General features: G+C 33.3%; 2 protein-coding genes across 3 annotated transcripts in view; both read left to right on the top strand.

Annotated features, from left to right (window-relative positions):
* LOC132605876 (metallothionein-like protein type 2) overlaps positions 1-10240 on the top strand; it is a 71534-nt gene extending 61294 nt beyond the window's left edge. Inside the window, exons 1-3 of one of the 2 annotated variants that reach the window (XM_060319140.1) lie at positions 7358-7506; positions 9235-9306; positions 9930-10240. In XM_060319140.1, coding sequence (XP_060175123.1) covers positions 7445-7506; positions 9235-9306; positions 9930-10026 — 231 coding nt within the window. In that variant the 5' untranslated portion in view covers positions 7358-7444 and the 3' untranslated portion in view covers positions 10027-10240. Of the gene's footprint in view, positions 1-7357; positions 7507-9234; positions 9307-9929 lie in introns of those variants that run through there. The other variant, XM_060319141.1, reaches the window with a different exon arrangement.
* Positions 2106-4001, top strand: LOC132604988 (metallothionein-like protein type 2). Its single transcript, XM_060318327.1, has 3 exons — positions 2106-2264; positions 2971-3039; positions 3641-4001. Exons 1-3 carry the CDS (start codon positions 2203-2205, stop codon positions 3735-3737), a joined length of 228 nt encoding a protein of 75 aa, XP_060174310.1. The 5' UTR covers positions 2106-2202; the 3' UTR covers positions 3738-4001.
* Positions 10241-13333: the final 3093 nt, after the last annotated feature.

Genomic DNA, 13333 nt, shown 5'->3' with positions numbered 1-13333 from the left:
TTGTGACATTACTATTATTTATAAGAGCAAACTTAGGGACTTTTGTAGTCCTCACAAGAATTTCCAATTTTTTTTAAAATTTTTTAATTAATTACTTTTAGGTCCTAATCTTATTTATTTAAGTCAATTTTATTTTTTGTTTTTTGTTTTTTGTTTTTAAGGTCTACTTTTCAAAAGCTATGAACCTCCTACCTCATTTTTCATGTTCTTTGGTTTTCTGTTTGGTGCTCGATATCCACATTTGAGCCCAATTAATCCAGATAATTCGCACTGTATCGCGCCCAATCAGGGGAAGCGCTCCCTCCAAAGATTTTTTCCATATCCATGTTCGAACCCCTAATCCCTAATTAAGGGAGGAACAGCTCCATCCGCTGCACAAGTTAAATTATGTATTTGTCTTAAAAGTTCATTAACTATATATAGATTATTTATTTAGAACTAAATAACTTCAAAAAATTAGGATACATAACTTATAAATGTCAAATTCTGGCTCCGCATTTGATTTGAAGTAAATAATTTCATCAAAATGGAAGTTAAAATATTAAAGGAGTGGAATAAAAGTTTTGCTTTCATATATTGAAAATATACTTATATGAAATTTAATTATTACTAACGTAATTACCCACTTATGGGACTACAATGGGTATATGGTTGTTGTTGTTATTGTACACTTGCACTAACACAAATTATATTTCTTTAATTAAAATATCTACTTTTATATCTTGAGTAAGCTCGGGCCTCACATAACTAGTTAATATAATGAAGATTGATCGCCAACCCAAATGGGGATCAATGTCATATCATAGAACATTTCTACACAGAACAAGCTTGCAGCATAAGTAAAGTTTTCAAATTTAAAATTTCTTCATTTACTTTTTCTTTAGTTGACTTTTAAAGAACTCCTAATTAATTCACTTTGAGATACAGATAAATTATAAAGGAATGATATGGATAATTAGTCAAAATGGTTATCGATAATTCTATAGGCTATAGTTATCCCCCACTTCAACGAAATTAAAATGCAGTTGGTTGATAATATTGACTAATTGATTTTGGCTTCATTGCGAACGTCACACTACTTATTCCTAATAGATAAGCGTCACTTTTAAATTTATACGACCTTTTATTTTTTTTAACTTTGAGACGTCACAAAATGTTTTGATATTGTTCTCTCTCAAAATGTTTTTCTCTCTCTAGCTATTATCTTAAAATCTTAAACTTCGTCGCGTCACATAATTATATTAAATGAACGGAATAAAATGTTCTTCATTCTGAAGATGAAAGTAACAGAGATGAGAATGTGCATACTAAGAGGAATATTATTAAGAATGAAGTTATACGGAACAAGGTGAAAGTGTTCGTGGAGGACAAGATGAGGGAAGCGAGACTGAGATGGTTCGGACATGTGAAGAGGAGGTGCGAGGATGCGCCAGTGAAGAGGTGTGAAACGTTGGCTATATCAGGATTTAGGAGAGGTAGAGGTAGGCCGAAGAAAAACTGAGGGAGGTGATTAGACAGGACCATTACATAACTTCAGTCGACCTTAAATAGGAAGGTAAGGGAGTCGAGGATCCGGATAGAAGGTTAATTAGTAGGTAGCTGAGTGTTGTCGTACTTAATAATATGATTTAGGTATCACATAGTTTCTTTGTGTATGGATATCTTTTATTACTCTTGCTTTAATTTGTACATTGCTATTTTGTTGTCTCTTTTTTGTTTCCGACATTCCCTCATTATTTACATTTCTTTTAAGCCGTGAGTCTATCGGAAACAGATCTTCATCTTGCAAAGGTAAAGATAAGATCTGAGTACATTTTATCTTTCTCAGACCCCACTTGTAGGGTTACACGAAGTATGTTGTTGTTTGAACGGAATAAAATATATATTTTCTCTCTGGGACCTACATTTTAATTGTAAAAATGCAATATGCTGAGTCATTCTTTATAGAAGCAAGTTTAATGCCTTCTTATCTCAAAAAAAAAAAAAACATTATACATTTCAGACGTTATTCACTAGACCATACAAATATCACATTATTGGTCCACGTGTCAAACATAAAAATGACCAATTCTCTCCTCCTTCTACTATAAAAAGCCTAGTATTTCTTCTTTCATCAAGACAAAAATCACTTGCTTTAATTTACTAATCACTCAATTTCTCAACTTCTCGTATTACTACTAAGTCTTTCAAATTCAAACAAAAATGTCTTGCAACGGAGGAAACTGTGGTTGTGGTTCTGGCTGCAGTTGCGGCAATGGTGGAGGGTAAGCCATAAATAATATTTATGTTAGTATTTAGAGTCAATGATCAAAAACATAACTAGCATTTCTTTGCGAGTTTCACTTCCTCTTTACTACCTGAACTATCACCATCTATCCATTTTCCAACCTGAACTATCACCATCTATGTATTAAAACACACCTAGTTGAGTAGACGGTGATAGTTCAGATAGGGAAACGAAACAGCTGATAGTTCAAATATGAAAAGGGAACAAATGATAGTTGGGGTGTGAAACTTGTAAAAAATAATAGTTCAAATGTGTTTTGACCATTAACTCTAGTATTTATGAATACTAAATCGATTTGTATTTGCAAATATTAGTTTGGCTATCAGTCTTAGTTGTAAATATACTAAAGTTCGGTATCCTATAATACACAGGTGAAATATTGGATAACTTATTTGAAGAGCATTTCAAATGAAATAATAATTTTTTGTCACAAATAAATACTTCTTTTAAAAAAAAAAAATCATTTCCAAATACAACTTTAAACTTTCAATTTTTTTGTTTAACTTCCATGTCAAACATATTTTTTTCCATTTTCAACCAATTTAATTACTAGATGCAGTGCATAATATAATATCAATACATGCAATAGTTATTTGAGAATACATGTAAATTTAGCGAATATCAAATTTATCTTCTATATTTACTTTGTATTTAATACTCTCTTCATTTTAATTTATGTGAAGGTGCGGCATGTACCCTAATTTGGAGAAGTCCACTACAGTTACAATCATCGAGGGAGTTGCGATGAAGAAGTAAGTGAAATTGTATAAAAATAATTAGTGTTACATTTTAGATTACTAGTTCCACTTTTTATGAATGATTATCTATATTTATCTTTCAATTGATTTGATAGCGTAATTCTTTTTTATACTGTCAGTTATATAAATTAAACTCATAGTAATTACTACTTGTGAATCTTCACGATAAGCATTACTCTCCTCAATTTATGTGATGACGTTTGACTGGGCACATAGTTTAAGAAAGAAAGGAAGACTTTTGAAACTTGTGGTCTAAAACAAGTCATATATATTTGTGGCTATAAATCTCTCATTAATGGTAAAATTGATACTCAAAAGTTAAATTGTTACTAAATATAGAAATGTTTCATTCTTTAAAAAAGGAAAGAATGTCACATAAATTTGGACGGAAGGAATACTGCTTAATAAGCTGATAAAAATTGCAGCAAATTAAACCTGCAACCACATGTTAAACTACACTGATAGCATAAAAGTTCTTTACGCCATCAGTATATGAACGTAAAATCCTTATTTTATTTTTGATTAGAAAAATAAGTAGCTTAGCCGAGAGAGTTATTGGTGGTTAATTAATGATGCTACATGACTAAATTTGCAGCAAAGTAATGGTTGAGGGATCAGTTGAGAAAGCAACAGAAGGAGGGCATGGCTGCAAGTGTGGATCAAGCTGCCAGTGTGACCCTTGCAACTGTTGAAGTTCTACTATAGTGCTTCCACTATGAACATGAAAATAATAAATTGTGTTTATGTATTAATTAAGTGTGTTATGTAATATTGTGGAATTAAAGTTTTTGTATAATATATAATTTGAATAAGACTACAGCCATGTAATAGTGTTGGATGTTGCTCTCATGGCTTTTCTGTTTGGTTGTTTAATTTGATGTTTGTCTGAAGGAGGCTGCTTATCTGAGCTGTAACACAAAACTTGTTAATGTGCAATATATAAGTTGTCTCCCTCATTCATTGTGTCTTAAATCCCTCTGTTATTTCTTTCTAACATAATTAGTCATTTGTTCCTTTTTAAAAGTATGTATTGTATTTGATGTCGGCGAATTCGGGATTTGGAGTTGATGCGTTCGATATTTTATGACAAGACCTGGAAATATCAGAAGTGAGAATGTTACGGGAATAACAAAAAAATCAGTGAAAAACACAATCGCCTGTTAATGGAAGGTGTCCTGTCATATGCTGGTAGACTTCAGCTCATTAAAACTGAGCTATTTTCCATTCAAACCTTTGGGGCTCAGATGTTCATTCTGCCCAAGAAGGTTGCGAAGACTATTTGCAGAACCTTCCTAAGGATTGGTGGGAATACAGAATCTAAGTAGGCGTGTGGCCATAGAAATAAAAAACTTTTTCACTTTTTTTTTTGGAATTTTGGAGTTGTGTTTGGCCATAATTTTCGCAAATAGTTTTTTTTTTTTTTGGTTGAAATGTACTTGTTTGGGTTGTGAAAAAAGTGAAAAAATAAGTTTTTCTTGTTTTTCAAATTCCATTTGGAATTTTCATGGCCAAAACACTAATTTTTGAAATAAGTGAAAATAATTTCCAAAAAAAAGTGAATAATTCTTATGGCCAAACGGGTACTAAGAAAGTCCATGCAGCCTGGGAGCAAGTTTGTTTGCCCAAAAACAGCCGGTGGTTTGAACATTCTTCATATCCAAACTTGGAACAAAGCAGCTATATGTAAAATGCTTGGGAATTTGTGCAACAAAGAAGAGAAGTTGTGGGTAAAATGGGTACCCTCATAGTACTAAATAGAAAGGCAAATAGTGTGGAGTTGTATGCCTAATCAAGCCTTATGGATGCTCCAGGAAATCTTCAAGGCAACAAAGACTATGCATGAAGCTGGCCTTGATGAAACACATATGCTGAATTTAGGCAAATTCTTCATAAAGAATATGTACTTAGCTTTAAGAGGAGGTTTCCAAGAGGTATCATAGAAGAGGATTATTTGCAACAATCTAGGTGCTCCCAAATGGACTTTTATTCCGTAGTTGGCTATTGATATAAAACTTTAAACCAGAGATAGACTGTTGCAATAGGGAACTATTGATTGCAACCAATGTCCTCTTTGTGGTTCTGCTAAAGAATCAGTTGATCACCTCTTCTTTCAATGTTTCTACTCTGCAGCCATATGGAGGAATCTTCTCCACTGGCAGAATATTCATAGAGCTCAAATGATCTTAGATGTGCTAACAGGAAGAATGCTCATGATGAGATGTTCAGAACAATAGCTATTGCTTGTGCTTATTTCATTTGGAAGGAAAGAATTTCAATAGCTTTTCAAGGGGGGCAGAGAACCTCAGACAGCATCACAAGGTTGATTATCCAGAAAGTTGTGGCTAGAGGAAGTTTGAGGCCTAAACTTGCTAGAAGAATATGTGCTTTAAATTTCTATCCTTAGTGTATGCTCTAGATTCATGTTCAGTTTGCCTTAGTGTTCCTTTTGTTTTGATTGCATTAGCTTTGTTTTTGTAATCCTGGGACTATGTCCAGGAGCCAGTTTAGTCTTGTGTTGTATACATCTCCTTTTGGTAAATAAAATTTTGTTTAGTTACCAAAAAGAAAAAAGAAAAAAACTAGCCAAGTCGGTTAAAGTCAATTACTTGTAACTTTTATAGCAAACATTTAATGGATAACTTGCAAGACCTGGTAAATGAACCATTACAACAAGTAAAACTATACTAATAATAAAAAAATCTTTTATGCCGCGGGTCTATGTAAGCTAAACTCATCGCAGATTAACACTTCTTATGAAAAGGATCCAATGTTTCATCACCGTTTTATATAATTTCAATTTACTTGTTAATACTTCATTTTGCTTTCTTATGTATAAATCATTATTCGATTTTAGTATAAGTGGGTGCCAAACGCTAATCATATGGTCTTTGGCAAATTCTTTTTTGGTCTAATCATCCGACATTCAGGATTTGTTAGTCCCACTAATCTGAATTTGTGGGGCGTAGAGCCTATAAAAAAAATGTGCTCCCTATTAGATTTTTGTTTTGGGATTCAAACGTGAAAAACCACTTTTCTGGTCAATTATCTCAGAAGATACCTAATACTCCCTCCGTTTACTTTTACTTGTTCATTTTTTACTTTGCACGCCTCTTAAGAATTAATAAATGAAGTATGTATTTTACTATAATACTCATATCTATAATACTCATATTAATTGGTGTATAGTCTCATTGGACTTGGAGAATGATTTGAAAATGAGTAAATAATGTTAAAGGTAAAACAAGAAAAGAAAAGAAAAAAATCTTGATATGCTAAAAGTAGGATGGCTCAGTGGTTAAGCACCTCCACCTACGACCGATAGGTCCTGGGTTCGAGTCACACTGGAGGGGAAGTGTGGAAACACTATAAATCCTCCTAAATGGGTGGGGAAATAAAAAAAAAAAAACAATTAAAAGTGAAAATTTATTTTTGGAATACTGGACAAATAAAAGTGAATGGAGGGAATACATAGTAGCTACTTCTTCTCATGGAGATAAATATTGAACATAGCTAGTCTTTTTCGTTACAGCATAAATTTTTTTTATATATATATATATATATATATGTATGTATGTATATCAAATAAGACAGATAAGAGTTTGAATTTCGTCACATAAACTTAATTTTTAAAGCAACTTCCGAATCTAATTCTTAAAGTTGTTGTTCATTCCAATAAGGCAAACATCGTCATGGTCGTTTGTCATCGCCAGCCCTTGATACGTTGATAGCAACTTCTTCACCTCCGATCCAAGGAAAATATTTTTCTAGTAGATCATTTTCCGATATATGACTAGGTATAAAGTGACATATTGTAATTGTACGAGGTGTAACATTGTATGACAATAATGCTTTTGATGACATCTTATTTTATATTTAAAATAAAAAAACAATATCTAAGCGTCGATTTTCAGTTTCCAAATACGTTCTCTGCACGAAATGACACGACAATCTTTGTGATAATTGACCATTAATTTTATTATTTCCAAGCCTGTATCGGAGAACTTAAAATCTATGATGAGATTTCTTTCTTTTTAATTGCTATTTTAGAATCCTAAACTTTGTATTGTCACATACCGCCACATAATAATATAAGAGAAACGTAAGACATTAGTTTCTCCCTGGACCGACATACTTACAATGTAAAAATATAATATGCTTAGTCATTCTTTAGAGAAGCAAGCTTAATGCCTTCTTATCTAAAAACATTATACATTTCAGACGTCATTCACTAGATCATACAACTATCACATTATTGGTCCACGTGTCAAACATAAAAATGACCAATTCTCTCTTCCTTCTCCTATAAAAAGCCCAGCCTTTCTTCTTTCATCAAAACAACAATTACTCTCAATTTCTCAATTTCTCTTATTACTACTAAGTCTTTCAAATTCAAACAAAAATGTCTTGCAACGGAGGAAACTGTGGTTGTGGTTCTGGCTGCAGTTGCGGCAATGGTGGAGGGTAAGCCATAAATAATATTTATGTTAGTATTTAGAGTTCATGGTAAAAAATATAACTATTGCTTTGTCGCGCGCGAGTTTCACTTCCATTTTTCTACCTGAATTATCATCATCTATTCATTTTCCTACCTAAATTATCACTATCGGTCCATTTTCCTACTTGAACTATCACCTTCTATGTATTAAAACATACCTATTTGATTAGATGATGATAATTCAGTTAGGAAAAAAGAATAGCTGATAGTTGGTCAAGTCAATTTCGAGGCGTGTTTTAATACATTGATGGTGATAGTTCAGATAGGAAAAAATATTAGTTCAAGGGTGTGTTCGGTACGAAGGAATATGTTTTCCTGGAAAATGTGTTCTTGGAAAATAAGTGAATTTCTACTTATTTTCTCATGTTCGTTTGGGTAGCGGAAAATAAGTGAATTTCTTACTTATTTTCTCATGTTTGTTTGGTTGGTAGAAAACATTTTCAGGAAAATACGCACCCAAGCCCCACAACTCCAACCCCAACCCACCCCCACCCCAATTTTTTTTTTTTTGAAGTATTTAATTTTTTTCTGAATGTTCTAAACCACCACATCCCCCTCCCCCGGTGTGGACCCATACTATACCAACCCCTACAACCACCCACCCTCAATATTTTTTTGGGGGCGGTGGTGGGGCAAAAAACCATCAAAACAAAATTAATTTTTGGGGGGTGCATAAAACCAAAAAAAAAAAAAAAAATTAAAACTTTTTTTTCAAAACAATTTTTTTTGGGAGGAGGGGTGGGGACAGGGGTAGTGCAAAAAATCAAAAAAAAAAAATCATTTTTTTTTTTCAAAATAAAATTAATTTTTTTTTTGGGGGGGGGGGGGGGGGGAAGGGGTGTGGGGTGGGGTGGGGTGGTGCAAAAAACAAAAAAAAAATCAAAATAAATTTATTTTTTTTTTGGGAGGGAGGTGGGGGTGGGCGCAGGGTGGGGGTTTGATTGCGCGTGGGGGTGGGGTTGGGTGGTGCAAAAACCAAAAAAAAAAATTCAAAACTTTTTTTTCAGAACAAATTTTTTTGTTTTTGCCAGGGGTGGGTGGGGTGGGGTAGGCATGGGGGTGGGGTGGTGGGAGTGGTTGAGTGGTGGGTGGAATGTACTTATAGACTTGTTTTCCTTACTTTTATTAGGAATTTTTTCCATTTTTGAGGAAACTGTTTTCCTAAAGAAAATGTTTTTCAAAATTTTTTATCAAACGAATATGGGAAAATTAGAAAACATTTTCCGAAAAATGTTTTTCTCCATACCGAACACACCCCAAGTGTGTTTTAACCATTAAATCTAGTATTTATAAATACTAAAGCATTCCGTATATGCAAATATTAGTTTGGCTATCAGTTTTAGTTGTAAATATACTAAAGTTCGGTATCTTACAATGCAGGTGAAATATTGGATAACTTATTTGAAGAGTATTTCAAATGAAATAATAATTTTTTGTCACAAATATTTACTTCTTTTAAAAAAAAAAATCATTTCCAAACACAACTTTACACCTTCATATTTTTTGTTTAATTTCCATGTCAAACATGTTTTTTTTTTTTTTTACCAACTTCAACCAATTTAATTACTGGATGCAGTGCATAATATCACTACACCCAATAGTTATTTGAGAGTACAAATAAATTTAGGGAATATCAAATATATCTTCTATGTTTGCTCTGTATTTAATACTTTCTTGTTTCAATTTATGCGAAGGTGCGGCATGTATCCTGATTTGGAGAAGTCCACTACCCTTACCATCATTGAGGGAGTTGCGCCAATGAAGAAGTAAGTGAAATTGTATAAAAATATTTAGTGTTACTTTCTAGGTTACTAATTTCACTTTTTATGAACAATGATCTATAGTAATCTTTCAATTGATTTGGTAGGTAAGAATTCTTTTACACTGTCTGTCATTTAAGTTAAACTCATAGTAGTTACTTGTGAATCTTTATGATAAGTATTACTCTCTCCGTCTCAATTTATGTGATGGTGTTTGACTGGGCACAAAGTTCAAAAAAGAAAAAAGACTTGTAAAACTTAAAGTCCAAAATACATATTTTATTTTGTGGCTATAAATAATCTCATTTAAGGGTAAAACTAATACTTCAAAGTTAAATTGTTACTACTAAGCATAGAAAGATTTCATTCGTTTTTAGACAGTTTGAAAAGGAAAAAATGTCACATAAATAGAGACAAACGGAATACTGTCCAACACTATTTAATAAGATGACAAAAATGGCAAAAAATTGAACTTGCAGCCACATGTTAAACTACACAGATATAGTATACAAGATCTTTGCACTATCAGTATATGAACTTAAATTCTTCTTTTATTTTGGATTAGTCAAATAAGTAGTTTTCCAAGAGATCTATTGGTGATTAATGATTCTATATGACTAAATTTGCAGCAAAGCAATGGTTGAGGGATCAGTTGAGAAAGCAACAGAAGGAGGGCATGGCTGCAAGTGTGGATCAAACTGCCAGTGTGACCCTTGCAACTGTTAAAAAGTGTTTTTGTAGTTAAAGTGTTATGTAATATTGTGTAATAAAAGCTTTTGTATAATAATTTGAATAAGACTACAGCCATGTAATAGTGTTGGATGTTACTCTCATGGCTTTTCTGTTTGGTTGTTTAATTTAATGCTTGTCTGAAGGAAGCTGCTTATCTGAGCTGTAACACAAACCTTATTAATGTGCAATATATAAGTTGTCTCCTTCATTCATTGTGTCTTAAATCCCTCTGTTATTTCTTTCATGACATAATGATTTGTCATTTGTTCCTTTTTAGAAGTATTCATTTTGATGCAGGCTAATCCAATATTTAGAGTCAGTGGGTTTATAATGAGTGCAAAGTCTGGGGACTAGATTTGGTTTTATTGTTTATTACGAATATTATTTTATCTAGAAAATTATTTCCAAGTGAGATCAATAAAAGAGCGCGGGAGTATGAGATTTTTTTATAATATTTTTTTTTTCTATTCAAATTGTAAATGGATAAAAAAATCATATATCTCCTGTGTGTAGGTAATGTGGCACTGAAGCAAATAAAAAAAGAAAGTCGAATTCCTTCTTTACTTACAAAAATGCTACTTAGGGAGAAGAATCTCCTGACTCTGGAGGCAGAAGATGTTAAAATAGAATGATTTATACCTTACATAATGTATTTTATCTCCGTTATAGGAATAATAATAGTATTATTAGGAGCTATTTTAGCTCTTGCTCAAAAAGACATTAAGAGAGGTTTAGCCTATTCCACAATGTCTCAATTGAGTTATATGATGATTAGCTCTAGGTATGGAGTCCCATCGAAGCTTTCTTCTTGTATCTCTATGCTCCTAATTTCCCTAAATCTTTGAATTATTGAGCTTTATTTATAAAAAATTTGGCATCATCTATAATCTACCACAGTACAAATACACCTCACAAGTCAGTCAGGATATTCATTTCTTTAGGCTTCGCGACGGTGTAAAGAAATTTTACTCAAAGTTGCTTAAAGTCAATTATTGGTAATTTATTATACCAAACGTGGATCGATCAGCGAAACACGATCAATGACCCATTATAACAAGTAAATCTAATAACGTAAAAATCTTTTTACTCCATTCGAATTCGCTTGTCTGATCTTGATTTGGCACGGATATTAAAAAAGTAAAAAAGACTTTTGAATCTCTTGATTTTAAATTTAAAAATACGTGAATGTACTAAAATGTCATTTAATCTTGTGGTTTTAAACCTGTCATGTGAAAAAATGAAATTAAATAGTTGTTGTACTGGCCAAAAACCGGTCGGGGGTCACATGCGAGACCGGACACTCGGGGGAACCCTCACATCTGTTCACCACTCCCACCAACTCCAGTCACATCCATGCTTCTAGATCAGATAGCCACTGACTATGTTAATGTTGGGGCCACCCTCACGTCACATCATGATACAACTCGAATGGCATCAAGACCTTTTACAAGGAGCCAAGCGAGGGAACTTCAAGCTATGCAAACATTGTTCATGAGGAGGGACATACTTGAATACACTCTAGCACCTTCCCGGGGATTTCAAGTGTTCATGATAGCGTGGGAGGATGGTTTGGAGAAGAGGGTTGAAGATGGTCATACTTGCAATGTGACTATCACTTGAAGATTTGCAATTTCAAGCTTTGTTCCCAAAAGAAGACACCCAAACAAGACCCTTACTTCATTAAGGGTAAAAGTGTAATAGTGTAATTGTCTTCTTTTGAGCCTTAGTATAAATAGTAGTTTATTTCATTTAGAAGACTTAGACTATTTTGATTATTCATATTTTGAGATTGTAAAACTCTTTTGAGTGTTGAGAGCTTGTGAAGCCTTGGATTGTGTAATTGTTGAGAGGAAAGGTTGCTTGGGATTCAAATCCCTTGAGGTCTTCCTAAGAATTTGGTGTTTCTTTTGCTCTTAATTTAGAGGTCTTAGTTTTCTATAACTTGGGTTGCTAAATTAAGTCTCAAGTTGTGTCAAATTATCTATCTTTTTGTTTTCTTGCATGTTAATTCTATTTTTTCGTTCTTAATCTTGTATCAATTGGTATCAGAGCTTAGTTTAGATTTGTTCCACCAAATCTAATCTTGGGTTTTGATTCAACAAAAAAAAAAAAAAAAAAAAAAAAAAACTCGAATTTTCTTGTTGATTTTGTTGAATCTAGTGTTAGATTAGAGTTTCCTAGTGTTTCTAGAGTCTAAATCTTCAATTTCGAGTCAATTTGGAGTTAGGGTTTGTGTTCCACCATTGTTGAGCTTCAAAGCTTCAAGAACTTGAAAGTGGGTCTTGTTGAAGAAGGTGAAGTTGAAGGTTGAAACCTATTGGGCTTTGTTCTCTACATTAAAGAGAACTTAAATCCGAAATTTGAGCCAATTTGGAGTTGATTTGAGGGTAGTTGAATTTTTGAATTGTTCTTGTGTTCTTGAAGACCTTCAAATCTTCATAAGGAAGAAGACTCTCCAAAGGGCCATTTGATCCAAAGGTTGTCAAATAAAGTTGTGAAAAAAGTGTTTGTGGTCCAACAAAAACAAAAAAATCAGAAATACTTAGCCTAAGTTTCTGATTTTTGCAAAAAAAAAAAAAAAAAAAAAAAAAAGGGCATCGAATTGGCCCATATGCGACACTACATGCGACACATGCGAGTCGCATGTAGAACCTGCTAGTCGCGGGTGGAGTCGCGCCTGGTGACAGAGAGTTGAACAATTTTGGGGTGCATCATCTGCGAGCCGCACATCACCATCGCGTGTTGAACCCGCGAGTCGCAGGTTCTGCACAGGTGTCGCAGGTTGCACATTTCAGGTTTTTTTTTTTTCAACTCTAATTCTCTTTGATTCCATTTCTCAAAAAAAAAAAAAAAAATCTTGATCCTTAGTTGATGGTCTTGTGTCCGTAATCCTTTGGTAGGGAACAAAAAAAAAAAAACTTGATCCTTAGTTGATGGTCTTGTGTCCCTAATCTGTTATTTCAAATTGATACCTTGGATCAATTGGGGGTTCCCGGTCGTGTTTTCAAGTTATCACCTACCCGGGGCCGAAATTTTAGTTATTTTCCCGATTTTTGCATTCCATTTTCTTGTGTCTCTCAACTAGTAGCCATTTAGTAGTTGTTCCTACTTGTGTTTGCTAGTTCTTGTGTCCGCATTTCTTTCGTACCAATTCCTTTCGTGCTTTTCTTCATTTTTTTTAGTTCGTTGTTAATTTCTTGGCTCAAGTGCGTTTGCTTTATTGAGTCGTCTTCGTTCTTCTTGGTCTAACAAGAATTTATTCCGACCAAGAGTAGTATTTGAACCCTTGTGACTAGTCGAC

The sequence above is a fragment of the Lycium barbarum genome, chromosome 8, assembly GCF_019175385.1.
Source record: "Lycium barbarum isolate Lr01 chromosome 8, ASM1917538v2, whole genome shotgun sequence".
Classification (NCBI taxonomy): Eukaryota; Viridiplantae; Streptophyta; class Magnoliopsida; order Solanales; family Solanaceae; genus Lycium; species Lycium barbarum.
This window is presented reverse-complemented; position numbering and strand designations above follow the sequence as displayed.